General features: G+C 43.2%; 1 protein-coding gene across 4 annotated transcripts in view; it reads right to left on the bottom strand.

Moving 5' to 3' along the window:
• The window catches only part of LOC132908411 (leucine-rich repeat-containing protein 4C-like), a 268003-nt gene that overhangs the window by 171722 nt on the left and 69644 nt on the right, over nt 1–26637 (bottom strand). For 3 of the 4 annotated variants that reach the window (XM_060962416.1, XM_060962418.1, XM_060962419.1), the window contains exon 2: nt 24914–24979. The exons of the other annotated variant lie outside the window; for it this stretch is intronic. In XM_060962416.1, the coding sequence (XP_060818399.1) occupies nt 24914–24979 (66 nt within the window). The remainder of the gene's footprint in view (nt 1–24913; nt 24980–26637) is intronic. 4 annotated transcript variants of the gene reach the window in all.

Raw genomic sequence — 26637 nt, 5'->3', positions numbered from 1 at the left:
AAAATTTTCTTTAAAAGTAACATATACTCTTTTCTTATCTCCAATTTGCAAGTTTCGCCTTGTTATCGATATTCGTTTAACCGGTCCGCGCTAAATGCTCGCTCCGCCCGATTAGTCCATAAACGATCTGAAAATAAAACATTGGCCCGACACTTTCAACATAAACGTTTCCTTCAATCCTGATATTTCGTCGCAAAGTATTTAAGCAGAATATCCCAGCACGCGACCAGATGGATGTTCTCACGTTGATGGATCGTGTTGCCCGGATTCGTAGCGGCAACAAACATCGCGCACAAGTCCGGTGTTTAAAACCGCGCGATGAAATTCGCTGCTTCGTGACCAAAGCAGAAGTTCAGCCCCCTGCCAAAAGTGTACAGCTTAATTCCTTTCTTTGGTAAAACGATTACGCTTTAATTCCCCGTGATAGCCTTTCATATCTAACCGCGTTATTCATGCCTCGTGCGCTGCGTCTGGTCGCGTATCGCAACCCTTCTGGCTGCGAACGCACCAAACAACGGCGAAATGGCACAACAAAAGTATCCCGCGCACGACCACCACCGTCTCCATGAAAAATTATCCGCCGGAACAATTAAACGTTTTCCAGCCGCGCGGAGAAGATATTTTTCCTCGGTTCTTTCGCGAAAGCAGTCACGTTTGCATGAGTTTAAGCGCGCGTTTCAAACGAACCACGCCGGATGCGACTAAACGGCAAACTTTCTGCCGCGACGCAATGTGACGGAAGGCCGGGTTTACGACTCTCGGATACATCGCGGTTTTCGAATAAATTATCAACCCAAGCGGAGCTCTCGAAGAGATGACGCTTCGCGAATGATTCGTTTGTAAGCGTGTTCTATGTTACAAGAGAGAGAGAGAGAGAGAGAGACGAGATAAAAGAGAAGATGTTTTTATTGATTTTCTGATTTTCAAGAATCTCCGTCGCGTTTCGTTGTACTCGAAATCGGTTCTCGACGGAGAAACGAACGACGACTAATTTCCCGTGGAACGTTGGACAAAACGTCGGTGGTCGTGTGCCGTTAGCTCGAGCGGCAACGAAATCTTCCGAACGGTTCGAGCACATGGGCAGATATTTTAACCGCAAGCGGATACATTCCGGGGCAGTTTCATTCCCGGCAACAGCGTCGAAAATTCGGACTGCAGGGCACGTAGGCTATTGATTGGCGAACGACGAGCTCGTATCTCGCGTGTGTGCACCGGAGAAGACTATGAACCGAACGGAGATAGAAAAAGCAGCAGGATAACGCGGGCTTGAATCGAGCCGAGAGGGACAACCGAGGTCTCGATTTGACCCTTGTATGATAATACGACGGCAGGTAATTTCCGGATTCTGATACACAAGGGTAGAGTAATGGGAAAAACGGTAACCCTTCTGTCATATCCGTTATAGATTCATTCGATTCGTCCTGGCCGTGGATGCGAGACTCTTCGTATTTATACGCTTTACACCCCTGTGCGGACCTCCACCCTACGCAAACATATATTCAATCAGTGTTCAACGTTGCGCGTATACGTACTTTGAATGATAATTGCTCGTTTCAGGGGTTAAGTTAGGAACAAATGACAGCCATTTAGCGAGATCAAAAGGTTTAGTTTTCGTTGTGCGTAATAGCGGACTTTTATCGTTGAAATTTCACGCGAATGTAGCAGATACGAGGTTCGGTCAAAAAATACTCGACCTGCAAACAGATTTCAATTTTTTAGCAAATAGAGAAAAAAATAGATGACACGATAGTGTCACGTTACCTTTTAACTATTGACTATCGTCGAATTTTTTAAATAAAAATATCATTTATAATTTCATTTTTTCAGGCTGCCAATTTTTCGCAACTCCGCATCTCGTACCTTCCTTTTTCATTCTCCATTTACTTTCTCGATTTAATTCCATTATCCAATATTAATGAAAGATCTTCTTATTCCCAAAAATAAAACAACGTCGTCGATTTTCACCCAACGTTTTCGATGACGGATCTCCGTAGATCGTTGATCGCAATTTTAACAAATTTAACGGACTCGATCGTAGGAGATATTTACATTTACAACGTGCTGGAAATTGCACGAGATAATATTTGTAGCAATACAAGTAAACAACGACCGTTTCTTTTAGTTATTAACGCGTTATATCAACTACGTATGTATATGTTTATTTTAACGTAAAATAATTTCCACGCTTCATTTGTCCTTTGTTATCGATGCTGGTCGAGCTATTTCTGCGTTCCTCGTATTTGTACGTGCAAGAACGTTTAATCGTTCTTACGAATTAATTATCTTTTTTTGCCTATGGGTTAGTTATAGAGCTAATTTTACTCTTATTTTTATACTGGCGCCATGGTAAATACTTGCAAAGCGTAAAGAACGCTTTATACTCGATTTAAAGAATTACATATAAATACGGGTTGCGTTTTACTTCATGTACGATCAGCTTGTACGATTAAAACGTCGACTTTTGAATTACAGTTAACGCACACCTGCTTTATCCGGTATCTATACTCGTATACCAACGTAGATGGATCTTGTCGGTTTCTAAATTTCATTAATTTCAATCGTATCGTTTTAGCTTCGATCGGCAATGTCACTGTCACCAAAATCTTGATCACGCTTCGTTAATCATTGATTGGAATATTCGATTCACCTCGACCATCGTGTCTTCCTGGTTCCGGTATCGCTGCCATCAAAGTCACGTACTAACCACGCTCTTTCCACGATTAAAACGGAAACTTTGAAACGTTTGCCCTAAACTGGCCGTTTGTTCCTCAACGACGCCCGGTCGTAGCTAAAGCATCGGCGTGTTCTGGCGAACTTCGCGTACACGTACAGCAATACGTTCTATTACGGTAATAAAAGAAGGCGGTAAAACGCGTTCCACATAGCACCGACGCGGAAACGCAACGCTTTTATAACCGCGTTCGATGCGAGTACGAGCACGGGTCAAGAAAGTTTGTCGTTCCATTGTAAAGTTGCGGTTTTCGAATGGTTGGGAATTTGACGAGCGAATATTCGATATTTGGCTAACCGGCCGAGTGTGTGAAAAATCCGTAACAGAGGACAAGAATCGGCGTTGTTCGCGACCATCGTATTATTCGTCACGGATGTTCTTACGGACAGTTGTCCGGATTGAAAGTACACGGCGCTCGTAACGGTGGTTCCGTTTTCGCGTCGGTCGTTACGAAAATACGGGCCAGTAAATATTTTACTAGTCGGTGTCGGAACAAACATTACATGGCGCGGTAGCGTTCTTAGGAGAAATTCCGGCTGGTTGACTGGCGTTTACGATACGGTCGAGTCGTGAAACATTTATCGAAAGCCACGCGGAATGCTCGGGTCTCGTATTAGCGGCTCTCAACAATTACGCGTCGTTACTATTTGATTATCGTCCCAGGGTATGTTAAGCGACGATTCTCCATGGGGTTTAGGTAGCCAGTTCTTCCATTAAAGCAGGGACGAAGAGGCCTCTCGAGCGGCGGCGGCGGCATTATTCACCGGAGGTAAAGACTAAAGAGTTCGGTCGATCGACCCAATTCCTGTTTTTCCGAGGCTCCGAGATTTGCCTTGCCTCTGCACGCTTTTATCCGTATAAGAGCGTCTCTCTATTCACGGATTAGCGTGGCTTATCGATGTAATTTGTTTGAGGAGAACGGTAATCAGTTGGAGGTGGACCTTTCGTACCCGGGTCTTTAACGGTGCTTCGCGAGCCTGCGATGCCGTAGAACGCGCACAACCTAATCTATGTGTACGCTTTTAATTCCGTACACTCGAGTATTTCTTCTACCATCCACGGCACAACCGGATCGATGTAATACGAATGCCGCTTGGAATTTCGCTTTTAAACAAATACGCATCGTGATGAAATCGATCTTTTTCCAGTGTTTAGAGAAATTTCGATATATCCATTTCGACGTTGCAAGAAATTTTACGATCGTTCTCGAATATTTAAACAAATTTCAGAGCCTTTCAAGAAATTAAACGTTTTTGTAATAGGATATCGAATGTGAAAAATTAATTAGTATTTCTTTCTTCCTTAAGAATTTCATTTTCCATCGATCTCTCAGCTTTTCATTGAAAAAGACTTGTGTGCAAGAAAATGCACAGTCATTTTATAACTCGTTTCATCGGAGCATCGATTTTCACTTTAATTTGTATTTAAAGTTCACGTGGAAAGTTGAAGTAATTACGCGAGAGTTATTTTTGCTTCGAACTCGCTATGGCCCATCGAGTGTGGCGTGCAATAATTATTTAAACGGCTCGCGAATTCCGTTCCATCTCAGGACGATTAACTGATCCCCTGGATTCTAGAAACTACCTTCTTGTTGCTTTCCAACCAACGTCGTGTAATTTTTCTTCCCCTTTGACGAGTGTTCGTTTATCGACAAAGGATCGTTGTAAAAATTTTGATAGCTCCCGGAAGTCCCTTCCTATCTTTATAGAATCGCTGTCAACAAACCGATAAACGACCCACGCATTTCTCGTTAATGCTTTATTAGACGAAGCGAACGTTGCTGTTTCATTTCCGGTCCGTATTCCGTGTTTGGGGACTATCACCCCGAGCAAATCAATTTCCAGCTGCTCCTGAATTCTTATTCACGCTTGTAGCATTTTCCAGGCTACGTTTCTTTTCACGAGAGTTCACGTATCGTTGCGCAATAATAAGAACCAGCTATTACATATAGGTGCATATAGCGACGAGATCGAGCCTCGTTCATGCACACGTAATAATATCGGCCAGCAATTTATTTGACGTACTATTTAAACACGCGTTTATGGATGTGTAACGCGAAATGATGAAATTGCACAAGTGCTTTGAAACAACGTTTTTCCAGGTAATAGCTTCAATAGCTGTCAAATACAATGTAGTAGATATTTATAAACAGATTTTTATTACGTTTTACGAACAACTCTCGATTAAATGTTATATAAACGTATGTGTGAAAATATTTTTTGGAATTTCAAAAAAAGAAATAAATATAGAGATTATAGATATCGAAACGATGTGATTCGTAACATAATACATACGAATAGGTTTACACTCAAAATGTAAGGGAAAGCGCAAACTGACGTATTTATACTGTTCGTTAAAAGTGCCTACGGTTACTATTGCAGTAAATTATGCCGAATTATGCGCTTCAGCGAAGCTACGTCAATTAATTAACAAGTCCATGATGATTTACGAATTTCATTAGAATCGCGAGCAATTTTGTAAGCAAGTGATTTTTACTTGATCCACTTGCACCGTACGATACGCGCCTTTACAGAAAGGATTACCAAAGTGATTCACTTGAAAAAACTACGTAATCGAGATTCGAAATCGAAATCAATTTCTACATATGCGCATATATACGTTCGAGCGACAAGAAGTTACATAATCGCGATATGAAAGTCTCATTGCACGAAATTTGATTATCGCTCGTAAGAAGGATGTTTCATATTCTGTATCGGTTGAGTACCTCGATCGTACTAGTTTGCCATCTCAATTACACGCAACGATAACGAAAAATACTCGTGAACTGTTCTTTATGCGTTAACAGGCAGCCAACGAAAGATTCGTTTTATTAGACGGAAAGCTATTTATCTGCCTCGGTAGCAGGGTACGGTAAATACGAATTACCAGCCGGGTGCAATGCGTTTCACTGGCATTCGGGATCGTGCGAAAATTTCACGCGCAACGAATTTATCGCGGAAACACGTAATATCGATAGTTTAATCGTTCTGGTGTCAAGTCCGGCCGGCCAGGACGAACGATATTCCACTTACAATTTCGTTCGGCAGGCGGCCGCGTCGCCTTATCGGAAACAATTTATCAAGCATCTCTGACGATACGATGGTTGCTGGTCCCCGGCACGATCGACATAATTTACCCGGTTATTTTACTGTTTGCTCGATATACGCCACGTACGATCACGCTTCTCCTCTCAATCGGATTTGGATTAATACGGTTACTTTACCGCCGGATGATTTATCGAAGAAACAGGTAGTCGCAGATTCGGTCACATTCAGTCACGGCCTTCTTCTCGAGACAATCAATTTTGATCGGAATCTACCCTGGTCGGTCGTTCATCCTTGTCAGACGGTAATTAACGTAAGCAAAGATCGTTATCTCCTTTGAAGCCGGCCGTCTTCTCCACCTCCGTCTCGACTCCCTTTTCTCTCCCTTCTCTCTACCACGTCTCTCCACCCTGTTTCTTTTCACCCTCTTGCATACGTACTACGTATATATCGAGCCTCTTCTTCCGTGCCGCTCGTCGGCGTTCCCTCGTGCCTTTGCTCCCCAGTCAGCCGACACTCTTCGTCCCTTTTAGCCACCCTCGTGCATCCATGTTTCTCGTACAGTCACCGGGCATCGCCTCGTCGACCGTCTGCAACCTCTCCAATGCACCTTCCGATTCCTCCGCGTCTTCCACTCCACCCTTTTCCTTCTTTTTCCTTTCTCCTATACTTCCTCTGTCTCTTTGTGTTTTTTCAATTCCTCGACTTTATTCCGCGCCTTTCTTCCCTTCTTTCTCTTTCCTCTTTCGGTCACATATTTGTCCGGTTGCTTCGATTTCCTGTCGCGACTCCAGCCTTTATTCCAATAATGTCATACCCGGATGAGTAGGGAAATTAGAGGGAATTCGAATTTACCGTGCGATGTGATTTTCATTGGACCGCAACAAACGCCGCGTTCCGGGCGGTCCAACGTTCGTGTATTGGTGCATGTGCGCGCAAAGTAGACGCAAGTATTTAAGCGCTTGATCAAACAGCCGGGGAAAAGGGGCAGGGAATGCCGTCGAAATTTCATCGTAGTCGTTTCAGGTTTCGTACCAGCGGTGTTGGCTATTGAAAAATTAGCCGTGGTTGTCGCAGGATTAAAAGCGCTGGCGATCGAAAAGTCCGAACTCGAATGATTTTTCGTTTGCGGCTTCTGTGGCTGGTTTTCAATTTATATATTATAAACAGACGTCCTATCGTTTCCGACGTTTTGCGCGATGAAAGACATCGCTGCTGAAGCAGTTGCGTAGATACGCACTTACTCTATCAGAACGCGTTAGACGCGGATATCTTCTCTTTCTTTTTTCTATTTCGTTCTTACTTTAATTCTTGTTTATTCGTTATCGCTCGTTTCACCGACGAAGGCTGATTAAGCAGCGATTGTTTCTGGAGAACCGTCGTTCGAATTATTCGGTACTTAATCGTTCTTCGTTCTTCCTACTTTTCCTTCGAAGAAACGTTTCATCTTTGTCGACGTTACACACGGGAAACTGGGAATCGTAACAGTGTCGTTTACGACGTATTGCCAGATTCTGTTAATTCTAAACCACACAATCAAGCGCTGACCCATTTGCCCGATAAACCGCGACGTACTTCAGTCGTTTCAACGAGGACCGCGAAAGCCGTCATTTTATATCGCGCTTTTTTGGAACGTACCAACTACGCATAAACCTCGATTGTTATTCTTTACTACTTTTTGAGGTTGATCTGCGAAAGCCTTCGTAAAATCCACTTTCAAGCTTTACGAGTTAATTCGATCCTGTAGACGCGTATCTACTCGCTGTTCCGTCAGTCAGTGCGATAAAAATGGATGAAATTTTCTATCGCGAGTCGCATGCATACGTGTACTCCGTCGAAACTATGTATTTGCTGGCTACAGTTTTATACACGCGTATGCACACTAGCCAAGGAATGGTAAGAAATTTTCTTCGCAAAGTCTGAACGATTAAATAAATTTTGTCCCTTCGCTTGCTCAGCTTTCGCGAAATTAAACGGGGATATCAGTTTTACTCGTACGCAAGTTTAAATCTTAGCGTGGACGAAGAGATCCTGCAACCACGATTTCCTTTTTAAGAATACGGCTTGCTCTTTAACCGCTTAAAAATTTTTCGGGACTCGGTACGCCAGAGTTAACCCGAGCAATTTACTCTGCCCTGTAACGTTTCGTACTTTAAAACTAGACCCATTCTTCAAAGGATTAAAGAAAAGCAAACCATTATTCCAAGGTCTACAATTTACTTCGCAGCAGTTTGAGGTTTGCAATTACAGAGATCTTACTCTTGCTCTTATTTACTATTTACTGAAAATTTAAGCTTAAGCGATCGGTGTAATCCGCGATCTCGCTAGTTTTCCCAGCTTTGTTGCAAACAGCTTGTGAAAATTGTTTTCAAACGAGTCCGCGTTAATCTTTGACGGAATATATCCACGATCGTTAACTTTCCTGTCTATCCTGTTCGCTCGTTCACATTTCACTGTTTCCATACAAACGGAAACAACGTAGCGTCGCCCCTTGCGTCGCGAGCTACCATAAAACTCGGCCGAGGGGAAACCCATAAAAGCTGGTGTGTTAATCCAGGGTCACTAAAAAAAAAAGAAAAGACAGCGAAGAAAAAGAGAAAAAAGGCCGCACGCAAGTTAGTAGGCACGAAATAAATTGACGAGGAACCGCGTGCCTTCGGAAAGTGGAAATGAGCACGATTCGTTTTTGCAAATGAAATTTTTCCCCTCGCGCGACGTTCCCTCGGCACGATGATGCGAAGCACGCCGCGTGAAACGGATAAAAACGTCGGACGTGAAATTTCTCATCCGTGTTTCGCGTCTTCTTCGCTTCTCTCTGTACCTATACTCTGCGCGTTCTTTGTCCGTTTCCTCCTGCGGGACCGCGTTTTGCGACCGTAAGAACGGCAAACAAAGACGAACCGTAAAACTCCATGCACGAACAGTTCGTTCTTGCTCCCCCAATCTATGTCGGATCTTAAAAGAGGGAGCCATCGCGAGTGGCGGAAGTGACGTCAGGGATCAGTCGCGGTGGCTCAGCTCGGTTCAGAAAACGGGCGTGGAACACGACCACGCACACAATTACCCGCGGCCACGCACTCTGTCGCTTGGGGGGAAAGTGGTTGAGGATTTTGTTTAACGACGTATAGGACGTTTCCCGGTCCCGATGTTTTTACGCCGAGATTTTCAACTGTACCGTGTCACATCGGAGAAATAGCAAACGCGATTCTTTTTCCTCTTTCACGAGTGAAATCATCGATTCTTTGGCATACTGCGACATCGAATCGCTTTCGATTCGCTCGGTAGCCCGCATATTCGTTGAGTCAGAGATAAAAAGTGAACATAGTGGTACGAGGTATAAGGAATTTAATATAAATGCGAATGGAGCATGTAAAGTGACATTTTTTGGCAATTTTACGATATGTTCACCGTCTTAGGGATTGATTCAATTTGAGATAGACGTATTAAAACAAACGCGTTGAATATCTTTCTAGGTAAGGAAAGTATCAATAACGATTATATATTCCCTTTTAAACGCGTTCCACTTCCCAAACTCTCGTTGTAAATTTTTAAAGTACTCGAACTGTCTGGTATAGGGAACACACCCCCATACCTAGTTACATACATTCGCTATATATGCCCGTCCTTCCAGTAAGGTATGTAACTTTTCTCTCGCAAATATTAACATTAGCCAAACTTAAATCGGACGCTAATTTAACACTCGAAGAACTTTCAGTTCCTTTGTAAATGTCGAACAAACGATTCCTTAACGACGATACGTATAACATTGTGTAGGTAACGCGTTAAATTTGAGAAGCTATACAAGGGAGATGGGTGAAAGAAGATACAAAGAAAAAGGAAAGCACGTAGAATTACGACTAAATTTCGTATTTTCTAATGCATCTTGGGACTGTACTATGTACCATACTATGCCAAAGTATGGTGAGTCGAACGGCATCGTGTAAATAGGCACGAATACCGACTTGATTTCGCAAACGCGTGGCTACGATTAGACTTCGTTAAAAACTGGAAACAATTATTTGTTATACGCATTCGTCGCCGACGAGCGCACGCGAAATGATCCGACGACGAACAAACGCGTCATCTATCTACCTAAAGCTCGCCTGCATCTGTCACGGATGGGGAATATCGGAATTGGGGACAATCTCGATCAACTAGGGACATTTGGTGACCATGATTACTATCCTGATGAGGAAGATATTAGGAGGCTATAATTACAAATTCGCGATAACCCTCGCTGCTATAGAGGTAATGATCGACTCTGACCCCATGATTAATAGCCACCGAGGACACGATAAGGGTAAATATGAACTGTACTGTATTTTCCACTCCGTGGAATGCCTCTAAGCCGTAATTACGCTCTTTATATTTACCGAAACATTACCATAATTGGATTCTAATTCCGGCTTTATATTTAACGCTCCGAAACGTTCCGTGATGTATAGCCTTTACGTGTTCGCAATAACCACACGCGGATTATCTTGCAAAAATAATGGTCGACATCGAGGAAAGAAACGGGCGAGAATCGAGTCAGTAGCAACCACCGGCTGACCAGTTGCTATTTATTACCGCTCGAGTTTTAGATCGTATCAGCGGAAACGATAATAATATGCGTTGTACGGCTCCTTACCGTAACAATATGCGTTTTATCGTATTAGTTACATGGATCGTAATGCTGGTGTTTACAATAACTTGAATAGATCGCTGCCTTTCCCGACTGGTAATTAAAGGATGTTATATTCGCGCGATACACCTTACCAAAGTTATAATAAACATGGTACACGAACGATCGTTACGTGGTCGATGTGCGTTGTCTGCGATATCCCTCGAGAGGGTAACTGCTTGGACTCTGATGATCGTACATGGAATAAAACGTATTCTTGAAAAGTATTAATAAAATATGCAAATTTCGATTCGAAGCTAAATGTATATCTTCGTCCGACAGAACTCACAACTGGAAATGGTGTACGTACGATTTTCTACATAGAAAATAGATAGAATCTCTGTGCTTGAATTATTATTTCGTATTAGGATCGTATTAAGACGGTATCATGTTGTTTTCCTTTCAAGAGCGATATTATATTCTGTACGATCTCGAACGGATTCTTCTGCTACGATCTGTTCCCTCTGATTCACAGAACGAGTATAATAAATTGCTCGAAATGTCGGGCATGCACGTACCTACGCACAACTATAAATGTTCTAAATTAGAACATCTTAAACCTCCTCGAAAAAGTCGAGCAAACGATCTACGAAGAAACTCTCGGAACTCAAACTCACGAAATAATCCACGAATATCCGTAAATCTCGGTAATCAAGGTTTCCCCTTGCCAGATAACAAGGTAATTCAAGCACGGATTTTCTCTCAGATTTTCAGATTTCCATTTTAAAACAACACCGCTGAAAAGCTAAATATTCGAACTTGTTTAAACGGAGCAATCGTTTATTCCTGTTTGTATTTGTTATCGTAAATTGACCGATACGTGTTTCTTCGTATTTTCCGAAATTTGTACACCTTACCCATTTCAGCGCGCGAAACATTTGATCTGCAAACAGGAAATAAATAGTTCCTATAAAATATATCGTAGTCGGTAGGTGTGATCTTTCGACAACACGTTTCGCAAGAGGAAAGTTAGCCGCTAACGGGAAATAAATTTTCCAGGCCTACGGTAAATTACTTTCAAAATTCTATTCAACGTATATTTTTAATATTTAAACGCGTTCGAATGCAATGGATAAAAAAAGTCGTTTCATCGCACCGTGTTACGAAAGAACGGTTATAATAAATTAACATTTTCTCGCAACCTGGTACATCGACTCGGTACATATAATTTACTCTTAAGGAAGCCGTACGCTAGGGTTTAATAGAAAACAGATGTTTCACCGGCCGTACTGATATTCGTGACATCCAGCTATACTGGAAACTATTACCGTGATTCGGAGCGTCATCCCATTCAACGTCCCATGCATGCCGTGTGTTGTCGAACTTGTTTCCTACATTAGCCATGACATCGCGTTGATAAAGACGTATCGCTTCGTTTAAAAAGAACAATGTCGCTGACCTTGCGTAGACGACAACCATCCAGATATCAGACACAGGGAGAGAGGTTCCATCCGACCAGCTCAATTGACCGGAGCAGTCGTCCGACAAGGGAAAGTGTTATTCGGTCTGACTTGGTTTGATGAGACAAAAAATTGCAAATACAAGGTTCTCGCAATTAAACTCGTTGTTCTTACAATTTCTACGTCGAGAACGACACTGTAGACTTCCAACATCTGAAAATGTGTTCTCTACTGAGTGTAGACTCGCGTATGTCATGTTACGCTTGTGAATTTTCTTCTTCACAGGACAACCTTCTATTTCTTTCGAACAACCGTTTATATCCTGCATTTTATTTTTAAATACTGCTCGCATAGTCAAAGTAAAAGACAGTCGTCGAGATATTTCTTCTTAACAAATCGGGGCGTTAGAAATAATCTCCGCATATGTGATTCTGTCACGTGCGTTCGATATGGCTGCGTGCATATCATATATTCAGGTGGGACAACATGTTTCTATTCTTATTTATCTCACCAGTCTCTGTCCTACATGTATACGTTTAACTTTTTCTTCAGTCTCTCTTAAATTCTTACAAGATCCAGAAGAAACGTAAACGACGCCACAGGAACACAATCCTTTCGCTGCATAGCCGAACCGTACGATTCTTGTACGTAACTAGTCGATACAGTTTTCACACGATGCGCGAAGAAGAAATTACGATTATCCTTACGGTTAGAGTATTTGAACGTTCGATTTCGGATTTGGCAAAGAACGGCGATAGCGAGACGGCGGAAGAACGTTCGTGCTGCGCTTTAATTTGATTAAAACAGGGAGGTGTAATAAGCAGGATTTCTAAAAGCAGTTGCCCGAAGGACTTCTGTATTCGATTAACGGGCATATCAATCAGGCCGAAGGAAACAATTTCTCTGTCAAAGGTTCGATCGTGTCACGAAACGAGGGGATATTCGGTATGGTCAGGATAAACTGGGAGAGCACCTCGTATATCGCACAGGTGCGTACACTGATTACTGACGTATATTTCCGTCACGTACTCGTGTTTCAGCCAGGGGTGTGTGGGCTAAGGTATCGTGATGATTATCGGGAGCGGGGTGAGTCCGGGTGGACAATAAAATCTACCACCTAATGGCACGGCGCGCCGGTTATCAACGCCACAGAATTACCAACGAGCACGCACCGACAGTGACACTGGCGTGACCGCGTTGCGCCCTTAATAATGGCCACTCTTCCAAATGACGCCCCAAGCTCTGCCTTCGTTCGCATTAATTATAATTATGCTCGTGAAAGCGTCACGTAGTACACCAATGAAGTAATAAGCTCGAGAGCGTGCCACGCGAACTCTTCGTACTGGAACCGCGGACGTTGTTACGATCGTAGTTGCCGTGATAAGGTACCGTGACGAAACTGGTAATGATAAACAACAACTTTCGAAACATCGAATATTCCGAGCGAAGTCGTACATGCGTCGAAATGTTTGATTCACGGTACGCGAGGCGAAAATTTCCTTCGTGACTGCGCGGACTATGAGAGAAAAACAATTATTCGAACAAGATAAGCGAGCAACATCGTTTAGAATTTCAAATAAATATCAATTTAAGCTAAAAGTACAAACAACTTTCTAAATTGAACGACTATTAAAATATTACGCGAAGGAGTTTCTAACTAACCAGCGTACGCATTGTGTGTGATTAAGACTGTTTCCGGACCCGGTGTCTCGTAATTTAATTATTACTCTGGAATTAATGGTAAGAGACGATACACGCCAGCCGGCAGGACCGGTAATTACGTTAATTTAGCAAGTTGCTCCGGTATTTTCATTACGCCACGTGGACCACGTGCAAAATTCGACTTTTCGTTTAACGGAGACCATAACCAACGCGCAAATAGTCGTGCAGCGATGAATTCCTGCGGCTCCTTGTTCGCCTCGTTAAAGGCGGTCGGTCGGTCGATTCACGAAGAAAGCGTGCTTAACCAAGATGCGTTTTGCGAACGGCGACTAAAGTCGGGAATCGCTTTCCTGGAAAATTCAATCCCATCGAACGTTCCTTCCTCGTGGTTCGCTTGGCCTCGTTGCAAATAATAACCGGCAAGGGAGCGAGTACAGATTCCACTTGCAAAACTGCAGCCGCGAACTTTCAACGCTTCAACGATCCGTGAAAAAGCCCACCAAGACGCGTAATTCGTTGTTTCGACTTTCGATTTACGACTTAGAAAATTCGAAATAAATTAACATTTTCCTCTAGCAAATGTTCTCTCGATGATGTTTTTCCCCCATAGGGAATGATTTACGAGCTCGGAACACATCGTTCTCGTGCAGGCAACGTATACTTAATCCGAGGTGAGTGTAACGATCCGTAGAACGGGCTTGTCGTGTCTATCAGGTTGCGCGTCGTGAAAAATGTACACGATGTTACACACGAGGCGATATTCCAATTGTACACAGAGCTTGTGAAATTATTAAACCGCGTCTCGCGTGGTCACTGGCTGCCGCGCACTCTTTTATCGAACGGTTTATTCAGGTAAATAACCTTACGATAGCCCGAACAAAGCTTTCGATTATCGTATAGAGAGTACAGGTCGTACACCTTTGTGTCTATACCTGCTGAATCGGCGAAACGGAACGAGATACGCTAATCACGTTACACCGAGATGACGTTTCTGTTGATGCTCTGCCTCCTGCAAAGGGACAACCGGCTTTGCTTCGTCCGTTCCTTCTTCCCTTCACCCTTTCTCTCTCTTTTTTATCGTTGCTTTCGTTCGTTTAGTTCCAAAACGATGAATTTCAGCCTCGTTCGGGCAAAGCAAGCAAGAGTCACCGATGTCGCGCTGATACACCGCAAAGGCTGCTCTGCTCGTCGGGAAAATCACATTAGTGATGTTTCGGTAATCGCTTTTATATCCGCCGCTCGTGATTGACAGCGTCGACACAATCAGTTTTTCCGCCGCGTACAGGGAAATATCGCTACGCGTTGCAAAATCGACTTTTTAACTCCCGACTCGACCACCAGACCCGTCGCGATATCGCGCCTCGATTTGTTCAAAATGTTCCACTACTCGTGAATTACAGCCACGCAACCGATTCCACGATTGTACATTTACGAGATAGACTTTCCATTCGCGTCTACTTTTTTCTTTGTTTTTACTTATGTTCGTTGCTTCTTTCGGCCGGTTCTTGTCGCGGGTAGTCGAAACGAGATGGTCGGATTCAAGGCGAGACGTATCGTTTCTTGATTAATCGAAGGGGGAGAAATTGTTCGTCGACGGATTAAGTTCGTTTCGCCTTTCTCTGTTTTCGAAGTAATTTTCACGCGAATGCGTATATGTATGGGTGGATTTTAACGTAGCGCCGTATTTCCGGGCAACACAACTTTATTCCAGAGCAAATTCTATCTTCACGAGCTTACGGAAATTATTAGCGTGGAGGAGTTAACTCGTTTCTCTACCTATCAATTTCGCGGAAAATTATTTAGGTGGCCTATTTCTGAAACGGAAAACGGAAACTCTGCCTGATGCAGAAACCTCATTAAAATTTAATTACATTGTACGCGGTATCCGCCATGTATTAATGCGTCATGATGCAGAAATTTAAAAAAAAAAAAAAAAAAATCACGCGTGCGAAGGAAGAGACAGCCGAAACGCAAAGGAATTGAAATTTTTGAGCTTTCGAAGTAAATCGGCATGCTATTTCGAAGTAACGGTAATATCAGGTCGGATAGTCGATATCTTGCAATGATTCTTTTAATAATTATTTAATTCGCAATTTTAATTACGTTTAACTCCCCTCCAATCTTTCCATTCATTGTCACGCAACTTTCTCATCAGTTACGTTCTTACTTGCAGGTCCCGCGATTCAACAACGTTCGCTAGCCGTAAAGATAGAACGACGCGAAAATTAAAATCAATTTTTCAACCCGGAAATCACATTTCGCGCGATACTTGAACATGTCGCCGCGAAACGAGCAATATGTTTAATTCAGCGTCGAGCTTCGTTATCGTTTCAAAGCTAGCAAAAGAAATACATGAATATGTATGTTGGATGCATGTCTCCTCGTCTTTCCACTTCTCGCACACTTACGCAAAACTCGTTGCAGCGGACCGAGCGTTGTTGCATTTTCCCAGCGTAGCTATAGTATCTTTACGCGATAACCGTCCGTTATTATCTCCTTTATAGCGGTGCTTTCGTTGACGCGTAATTGAAGTGCAAATGACGGGCGGCGAGGTATCGCGCCGCTGAAATTACGTTAGCCAAGTTTCAACAATCGCATTTTTATCCGAGCTCCAGACCGTGATTGACGGTGTCGATGCAATCGAGTTTCCGTGGCGTTTCGCGTCGACCAAGATATCGCTGGGCCACAGCGTGGAAACTCGAGTGCGAATAACAAATCAATCGAATCGATCGCGATTAACCTCGAGTACTGTTCGCGCCGAGCTTCCGTTAAATATCGATGTCACGCGCGTTAAAATCGCCGTCCGTGTTCGAATAATTGCGGTGACGCTGTATTTTGAAATTTGTCTTAATCCTTGTGCTCCTGTAGGCCGATTTTAGCCGATTTGATTTACAGCCGGTTACGAAAATTTGCACGTACGCGTTTTTTTTTCTTTTTTTTTTTTTTTTTTTTTTTTTTTTTGGCAAAACCGAATTACGCGAAACTACCAAAGAAGCTAGAAACGCGCTTTGTCACGATATTATGCGCACTCGTATACCGATAGAACTGTGATCGATATATTTCTAAAAAGAATCGAGCAAGTTGAAACGTTTAACTAGCAAAAATCTTGGTATAAAATTACTCCGAGTAGATGGGATGACGCAGTATTAACACGACGTTAAATCTACTATTTTTGCAATTCTCTTGCTGAAATTAGTTAAATAAGTGTTTCAGAGAAAAGCTGTAGACGAATTCGTACAGCTGGCGTGAACGACGAGTTTACGTGAGAAAGACGCGGTATTAAATTCCTACTGGGCTGAATATTAAAGGTGTGTACGAATTAGCGTGAGTGCTGGGTGTGACTGGAACGTTTTAACAGATACGGAGATCGCGTAATATACATATTTCAAATTGTACTAATTAGTCTTGGCCGAGAGTAATCGTTCTTGGGATCTGATAATGCGAAACAGATGGCAGAGAGTGAGAGTCGAAGCAAACGGTTAATTCGCTACATTTTGCAAAATATCGTGCCATATTGTACCACAAACACAGGTTTACGGTATATTTTCGGAAATGCTCGCTTTTACTGAAATTCATGCGATTTTTTTTTTCCTTTTTCTTTTGTACGTATGCAAATTACGAGGTAACGGTGGTGCAGCTATTGTTAATACAAACAAAATATTTAAAGGAAACATCGTTAAGAAAGAAAAATACAGCCGTTCTTTGCAAAATTCCGTTCTTCTCTGATTCTTCTCTGTGAAACGATTTGTGCGATATACCTAATACTTCGGTAGATGAGGATGCTTTAAAAGCACTGAGGGAAAACGATCCTCGTGAAACGCGAAGAGAGTTTGCTATAAAAATGGATGTTCATCGTTCAACTGTAATACGTGGTCTTTCTTCGATTGGCAAAGTCAACAATCTGAATGAACGGGCATCGCACAACTTAAAAGATCGAAATAAATTTTATCGTTATCGATTCACTATGATAATTGTGAGCAATATTCGACGACTTAACAAAGTGCCTTACACATACTTTGAAACTATTCTTTTATTCACGAGGCATATTGTTGGAATGCGACTGGAACAAAAGATGACATCGCGAAACAAGTTTTTTTCGTACGCTTAACCGTTCTTCGTATTCTAGTCGCTGGTTTCTTTCTTTGAATTTTTTATACCTTTCTCTTGCTTTTCTCATTTCCGAGGATTAATAATTACAAGAATTATTTTTTCGTTTTAAACGAAAGATACATGTTACAATTCTTTGCGATAAATCAGTCATAATTAAATGGCTTTGCGATCATTATAAAATTCTCTTGTTCATAAAAAGATTAATTTATACGAAGCTGTTTAATACAGTTAAATATTCTCTTGTGTATTACAGCGTTTCTTTCAATTAAGGCGGATATTTCATTGTTAATAATCGCATTTATTCTCTCGTTTCTTCTTCTACCGCTTCGGGTAAATTGACCACCGAACAATGAAGTCGTAACTGTATCGTCGCTGTAATTCTTTTGTTTGCGCCAACTTTTTCTTTCCAAAGTTAAAAATCAACGATATGCATGTTCACCAAGGCCAGATCTTCTTCTACCAAGTATCTAATCTTATTTAAATACCGAAATAATAATAAGATTCGAGGAATGGTAAATTATCTAACGAACAAAGTCCACGATAGTGAGTTTCCATAATAATAAACGTTTACGCGTTATTAAAATCCATTTACAGTTATGATGCAACAGGAATTTCGTAAATCTGCAAATCCCGTACATTTCAGAAACTAAAATTTCTTCGTTCAAGGCTTTATTTTCGAGAAAATCACGTTTGAAAAGTTGTCGAATACAGACCAATACGAAGTTGGCGTTTGGAACGAAGAGCGTAAGGACCTTTGATAAAAATCAATAACGAAGAATCGATTCTGACGGTGAACGTATGATTTGTAACAAAATTGTCCATGCTCTAAAAAGCTCGGACAAAAAATACTCTCGCAACGAAGGAACCAACGACAAACGCCTTCGACTTTCCCACACGCATTCAGCTTTGATCGATAACTTCTAATCAAACTTGTACAACAAATTATCTTGTATCGATTGCTTGTTGAACGTACGGTACTGAGTACCAATTTTAGACGATGCTAGGTATCAATTTGTGGCGTGGCAAATTTCTGCAACCCGGCTAATAACGATTTTCGCGAGCAAATAATGTTTATCGAATGCGCGTGCTTCTCTATCAATTCGTTAGATATCTGACCGGTTGTTCGCTGACGCACGGTGTATCAAGCGACGGAACGAAAGGCAAGAAAATTGCATTAACAAAGTTTCGATAATCGCTTTTATATATCCAGCTAGCGGTGATTTACGGCGTCGTGGCGGAATCAGCTTTCGCGCTTCTTCGCTTCGTGCTGTGTGCTTCCGTGAAGGAACGAGAACCGAGGAGGAAAAGTCCATCGCGTGGTGGCAGATCGATCGCACGCGATCGTGACCGTGATCGCAAACGATTTAAACCCGAAGGAACAAGGTCCGTGTTTCGTTGTCCTGTAACAGCGAATAGAGGAAATGTGACGTCGAGGAAAACACGTAGCGTTATCGTTTCGACCTGGTTGTTACATCCTGACATCATCGATTCAGTCCATCGACCATTTACACTCGTTGTGGAAACTAGGTGAGTTAATACAGCGCAATGTTGTCGCTTTTAAGCTTAATTCCAACGAAAACAAAATCATGCCTTTCCTCGAACGTTTGCACGCATTGATTCACCTCTTTGCAAAGACACTAGTCGGGTAGATTGGTCGTATAAATATTTTTATCCGAAAGTATGTATTCTACGATAAACAACAAGTTAACAGACTATATATATATATATGGTGGAATGGTAGCCTTTTTATTCGGCTTTTGAGCTGAATAATTATTAACAACGGATAATGAGTGATCGAAAATTCGTTACGGAATGTACATGTTGCTAGCTGTTCGATAACGATGCGCATATATAATCATTATATTTAATTAGGATCTAATATCGAAAAACTCGAGTTTTTAAAACTAAATAATTATTATTACCATTACGAACAAACGTGTAATGATACTTTAATCATATACATGTAATGCTTCATGTTGAACTACTATAATCCATCACTGTGCAATAATCTGAAGTAAAATAATTTATATTAATAATATTTTACTCGTACGAAGCGTAATTCTAAAAGAGAAAAAAAAAAGGCAGTAATTTTGAGATACCGTGGGACACGTGCGTTAAATACATAATCGCATTATAACACGTATGCCGATTAATCGTGTTACTACGTTAAACCTGTTATGATTTATTACATTGTAATAATTCACGTAACAAGTACATCGTGGTAAATAATCATTCTCCAAGATTTTGTTGACTTTAGGATCGATGTAACGTTCCATCATGACGCAAAGATATACGATAATCGAGGTTCGCGTATTCTAAGATCGAACGTTTGTCCTTAGGAATTATATCGACTGTAAAATCCTTTCTCGTAGAATAAAGTATTTAACGAAATCCGTTTCAGAAACTTCGTACCTTCTTCACCTCTTTGCCTTATAGTAATAACTCTTTGATTCAGTTTATCAACGGTGTCAAGGTGATGCCCACGAAAAACAGGTTTTTACCGGTTTCTTCGTGGAAAAACGTGACTAATAAGATTAACGCTTCCTACGAACCATCCTTACGACGTTATCTTTGGCAGAGAACAGCGCATCGAAAGGGACCAGATTCTTCTGTCGATAGGTGTGATTTACTGGCAACGTGGGTATAATCGATTTCTCTATCCAACCGACTATATTTAGTTTTAAGCTAGAGAAACGCGATATTATTGCACCGGTGGCGTTATTTTCACTAAATTCAGTATGGTCGTTGTTGCATACGTTCGTTGGTGTATTTAGAAAAATAAAGTGACAAGGATCGTAAGGATATTTGAAAATAGAAGCGACACGTTATATTCTATATTTTGACTACTTTCTATATGGAATAATTCCCCTAAATCATTTTGATACGTATAAGAAAACGTCTACCATTTGTCCGGCGCAGCGAGCTATTGGCAAATGGAAATGTGTTTCGAGAGAAAAGTTTCGCATCAAGAAAAGGAAATCCTTCGTATTATCGCTGTGTCGATCGATCTTCCATCGACTCGTCATGAAAAATGTACATCTTTTAACGCGAATGATAAATCGTCTTTCTCTATTGGTAGCGCCGTAATTTATTCACGTGTAATCCATTGTTTCCACGAGTGTATTAATATTCATTGCTCTAGGCCGCAAACAAAAAGATGAAAGATTAATTGCGCAAAGTTCTCCGCTGTATGCGGTGACGCAAAATCGAACGTAGAGAATTATAGGTGTATGGGAATCGATATCGGGAGACGGTTGCTTGATTTTTCTGCGATACCCTCTGGCTTATACCGTACTAGCCTTCTATTTTTGATGGAAAATTCGCGAGTAGTTATTGTGATCGAATGTCGATAACGATAGCTCGCTATACCGATACATATATCCACTGGATATCTGGTAGGGTAAAGCGAGTAGATGGACGTGACGCGATACCTGACGCGTTTAATAAGGTCGTGCACCTTATTGCCTCTGGGTGTACGCGTATTCGCGAGACGCCGTCAACGCACAGTTTGAGGAGCTGTTCAGCCGTTCATACCGCGAATAATAGAGCGAAGAATGGATAGAAGAAATCTGGGCCGTGAGGAAAACTCCGCTGAAAATCTGGCGTTCGTCGAATATCACGTTGTCAAGCGCGAAACGCTATTGATCCTTTCAGAGGCCGTGGACTTAAGCTTCTCGTTCGATCCTTCGCGAAACCTGAAAGACGTGCATCCACATATTTCTCGCGCGAATGTCGCCGCCCTCCTTACCACCACCACGCGAATACACGGCAAATTTATATCCAAGTATCTACATAGATACGTGCTTCTAACGAACTCTCGGTGAATTCCGTTTCTGTCCCATTTTTTTGTTGTTTCCACGAGAAAAGTTCAAGCGTAAAACAGATTGCGCCTGTTTCTCAGAAACATCCGACTTTTTTCGCGTACGTCGGTCGTTAAGCGGTATTTCGACGGTTGAACGCTCGTATTTCCTTTTAAGTGTTTGTTGAACGGTAAATAGGTTATACGCGTACAGATACATACACGTGCGGAATAATTTACGCGAACGAAATTGGTTTGCAAACTTCATAACGATTAATCGAGAGCTATTATTTTTAATCAAAGGGAAACCATAAAATGAAACATTTAAACATTTCCTGCCGCGCCAACCTTCGTACTTTAACGTTTCTTCGGTCGAGTCGTTCGTATCTTTCCTTCCTGAATATATAACACCTTATTTATGCGCTTTTAGAAGATAACTTTTGAACGACGAATAAAACAACGTTACTAATGCAAGCATGAAAATAAGCGTAGTAACAACTACTACGGAGTAAGAAAAATTTTGCAAATCGGTCGACTCTCTGCCGGTGTGCAAACATCTTAGTTTAAAGTCACTTTGTCAGCCACAAATTGTGAAAAAAAAGACCGCGATCGATCATTTTAAACCGTAAAGATTGGAAGGAACAACGCGCCACAATTTCCAGTTCGTATTACGACACTCGGCTCCGTCGTCTATAATCGCGCTCGACGAGAGAACCAGTTCAGCGGGCATTTTTAATAAGCCGCTGTCGCCCGTAATGAAGTCTCCACCGCTGGCAGACATCTCGCGAAATTTATTCCCGCGTTCATCGTTACTCGAGCAGAAACGCTCTGGATTCAAGATATAAATCGTTTTCGACGACGAATGCGACGTTCGCGCGTCTTCCCCATCGAAACAGCGTTGCTGCTTGCGGAGGCTGTTTGCGAATTACGTATCACGATTCAGACGTTGCTTCGAAATCGACCTGGTTCGCCGGAGCTCGTCGACGTCACTGCGAACGCGGCGCGAATCGGTCGAAGAAAAATCGCGCTCGACGAAACGAAGGAAAGGGCGGGCCGCGATGGGAAAAGTTCTCAGGGAGAAGACACGAGGTAAATCGGTCGAATTTGACGAGGTTGTTCGCATCGTTGCAACTCGTTTCCGGTCTCGTATCCTCGCGTAGATGTCGCGATCGACCAGGTCGAATCCGCAGGCGACGGGTCTGGCGAAACGGATGGCGCGCGGCAACCTGCGAATTACCAGCTATCGCGCACAATTAGACACCTGCGATGTCGCCTAGGCATCGCGTCTGTAATTCGAATCATTATCTCCGTCTTTGAGGAAGATTCGCAGCCCACGACGGAGGTAGTAAATTTCTAACCGTACAACGTCCCGTCTCGTCCAATCGAAGGGCAGATAAGATAAAGCGAGGCAAGGGTCGAGAGACTCGGCACCCGGTATACCGTGGAAATTAGCCGATTTCTCCGATTCGAAAGTTCGACCTTAACCTTCGATCCGACCGTAACCCCAATCTGGCTTCCATAAGATTAACGACGCGTTCCTTTGAACGCGGAATCTCCGCCACGATAAGTCTGATAATACAGACCAACGGCAAAAAAGCTATTTAACTTTTACCGAACGAGAGGGTGGCTTTCACGGACTATCGGCCGTTGACACGATGACAAACGACGGATCTGTCTGGCGATAAGGACCCTCGAAACTAGGTGACTAGATTAAAAACAGTACTGAAGAAGAGGATATTACGATGGAAGCGCACCCTAAGCCCCAAGGAGTCATCTTCGTTGGCTCTCCGAAGACGTATACCCGGTTGATCGAGCAGAAATGGGGGGGGGGGGAGAGATAGAGAGAGACGGAGTCGCGGTAGGACATTCTTCGATAACGGACCTTGCCACGATCCTTATAGACGGTAATCGAACGTGCAGCCACTGTGAGAGACCGTACTCGGGGTGCAAGCGGAATAAAATTGCCTCGGTACGGGATACATCCTCGAGATAGAAACACACAGGGGACCAGAATGTTAGGCGAGCAACATCCCCGTGGAATCTATGGAAAAGGGAGGGAACAAACTGGAAAGCTACTGTTGGGCGAAGAGAAAGGAAAGCAGGCGAGATAAATCTGTTTCCAGGCGAAGATCATCGAAATTCCGGAGACGTAGAAGCACGAGGGTAGAGGAGCGCACGTAGGGTAGGCGAAACCGAAAGCAGATGGGGATTGATTGGCTCGTGTCTCTTCGGCGCTGGTGCAAAGGCAGCTTCGTCGAATCCCGAGCACACAAAGGGTCTTATGCACGCATGCACGCAATCACGCACACGTCGACTAGCGCGCGACTTGGTTCGCTCAGGCCGAGCCAACTGTGCCTCCGTGACTATAGCGACGACGCGACGCCACGCCACGCCATACCATGCCATGCCATGCCATGCCATGCCACGCCATGGAGAGCTGGTAAACACGCGTGTATCGCCTACATAGCCACGTTAGCTCGCTTCGCGTCATTGCGCCGCGCGTATATCCCTAGGTCACGCGCATCCTAATATACGTAAATTCGCGTGTGCGCCTACTCTACCCACGGTATACCGAGTGACGTGTATAACGCGTACAACTCCTAGACACACGCGAAAGTACACAGCGCGCGTACACACGGGTTAACAGGCGTTTCGCTTGCGCGAGATGGATATCGCAAGGGAAGACGGGCGGGCGGGCGAGCGAGCGAGCGAGCGAGCGAGCAAACGCGCGCGCGTACGTTCGCTGATTTACGCACACCCGACCGAATCGCTACTCACACAGGATCGTGAATCTGTGCGGGACGCGTAACACGAAGCGTACACGAGCACAGGCGTATACGCGGCCAAGTGGAGGCGCATAGATCATAGAGACACATGTGCATGGGGAAGCACGCACACGACCCTATATATCAACTGTGTGAGGACACACGCGATAAACCGGCCGTAGCTACACGTACATCCGCATTAAGAACACGAACACACCGCGGACGAGCTTTATGGACACGGACAGAGGGCATAAGTGCAACGAGAACGAGCTGGAACGAGCTGTATCGAGCAGCGGCTATTGTTACGGGTATTATTTGCAGCTAATCGGAATGGCCGAACGTACGTGACAGAGGGCGAGGGGAGAAGCAAGGGAAAGTCTCGTCGACGGTGAATGCATTTGGCGAGTGAATGAGCGAATGGCAGGGAAGTTCGTCGAGCGACATGGCAGGTTAACCTGATTGCGGACCGGCTCGCTACCACGCCCTGACCCACGAGATTTTCAAGATATCCGACACACGAGTCACAAGAGGGTCGCCAAGCACGAGGTCAACCAACTCGAACCCTCGCCGTCATCAACGTCCTCGTCGTCGTCGTCGTTATCGTCGTTCTTGCGCCGTTGTAGCACGTTCTCTTTCGCGCAGCTTTCATGCGCCTACTTTTCCAAACTTTTCTACGTGTTGGTCGCGTTCTTAAATGGTAATCAGGCTCGAGAGTGCGCAGATCGAAATAGAAACTCACCCGTGACGAGCGTAGTTGCGATTCGGCCGACGAACGGTGCTCCGATGACTCGCGTTGGTGATTCATCTGAAACAAAACCACCGGTGCTTGTTAGATTGATCTGCAGCCTGGGGGATTTCGAGGAACCGGGGCGCCGAGTGCTGCCACTCCAGACAGAATCCAGTATGCACCGCAGGATGTTATAATTCTAAGCAAATTTGTATTTTTCACGTCGTTCGTTTCTGTTCTACGTTTAATAACGTATAATTTTCCGATAGACTTTGATATCGATTGTGTCGTGTGTCTTTCTACTTTGCATATATCACTAAACTTGTTCTTTACAAATTGATACGGTTTTATCGCTTCTAACGAATTAAAAGCAACCTACAACGACGATTAGTTTCTCCAGGCAGAAATTGCCGATCTAGTTTTCGAACGACGTACACGACGTTTAATGCGATAATGTAACCATTAAAGAAAAGTAACGATTAAAAGATCGTCGTTACCGTTCGCGTATAACATTTTCCGTCGCGAAGCTGTTCGTACAGTTGGACGTGTACAATCAATTATTTAAATACAGATTTCGGTTAACGAAAGATCCGCTAATCGCGCTCGCGCATATATGATATACGCGAGATTTTATAGCAATCAGACTTTGCGTTACGAACGATATTACGCTTTTTGTGCGGTCCGACTAGAACTTTGATTACGCTACAGAGTGTTTAAAGAAAAATTGGGCAAAAATTGGAATACGAGTCCTATACTTGTATTTCAAGCTAAGAAACGAAATTCGCATAAATTCGCGTCTACAAGCTGAAAAATGTATTTATTTCTTGGAAAACATAACACCGGTGTTTATGCAATGCACGTAGTTCTTATTGTTCATCTTTTACGAAGCGCAATTCTCTCGTAAAACCAGCGAGAGTAAGAAAGTGCTCGTTACACAAAGACGTAGAAATGTTCGTTTTGCGCCTCTGTTCGAGGAAAGGCAACGCGAGTCGGTGTATCGGCGAAGCACGAAACGGCGTAGAATCATTTTGCGCGTAAAAAGAAATTTGCACAACGCGAACCGTCGCAAAAAGTTCATCGAGAACGAGAGGCCAGGTGAGATGGAAAAATTGCATCGTTAACGATTTAAGATTGTCGTCGCAAGAAAGTTTAGCAAACGCGACTACTTTAGCAAGCTGAATGCGAAATCACCGCGATGCATAAAACATCGCTGACAATTATTCTTATTACATGCTATCTCTCCGACGTTATTGTCGCTTCTTGCTCGCCCAGTACCCCTTTGCATCGTCGAATTTCCGTGCAAAGAAACCGTTTCTACTCGTGCCGCTTGGATTTCCACGGTTCCTGTAATCGCCGGAAGTCATCCTCCGCCGCGGAGTCGAGAATAATTTGCTGGAAACTCGCGAAACTGCAGAGGGGAAAAATGAGAAGGAGCCGAGGAGGAGAAAGGAAAAAATGCAGCAGCGTCTAAAACTTTGGTTCCTAGCCTCGTTTGTTTATTGTTTGAAACTGCGAAGCTAACGGGCAGAGGGGTGAAAAGTTGCTCGAACTCGTTGGAACATCTGTAACGAACGAAGATCGCGTTTCAATGGCCGAATCGAAGGGAAATTTTTTTTCCTCGGTGGAAAAAGAAAGAATTAAGAGCGTTCGTCGGCGAGGTGATCGATAAGCTTGTTTCTTTTTCGCGAATCTCGCGAAGCGAAGGAAACCTATCGAATACGAACTGAATGAGAATG

Source organism: Bombus pascuorum, chromosome 6, assembly GCF_905332965.1.
Source record: "Bombus pascuorum chromosome 6, iyBomPasc1.1, whole genome shotgun sequence".
In the NCBI taxonomy this organism is placed as follows: Eukaryota; Metazoa; Arthropoda; class Insecta; order Hymenoptera; family Apidae; genus Bombus; species Bombus pascuorum.
Note: the sequence above shows the minus strand (reverse complement) of the source record. Positions and strands in the feature narration are given on the sequence as shown.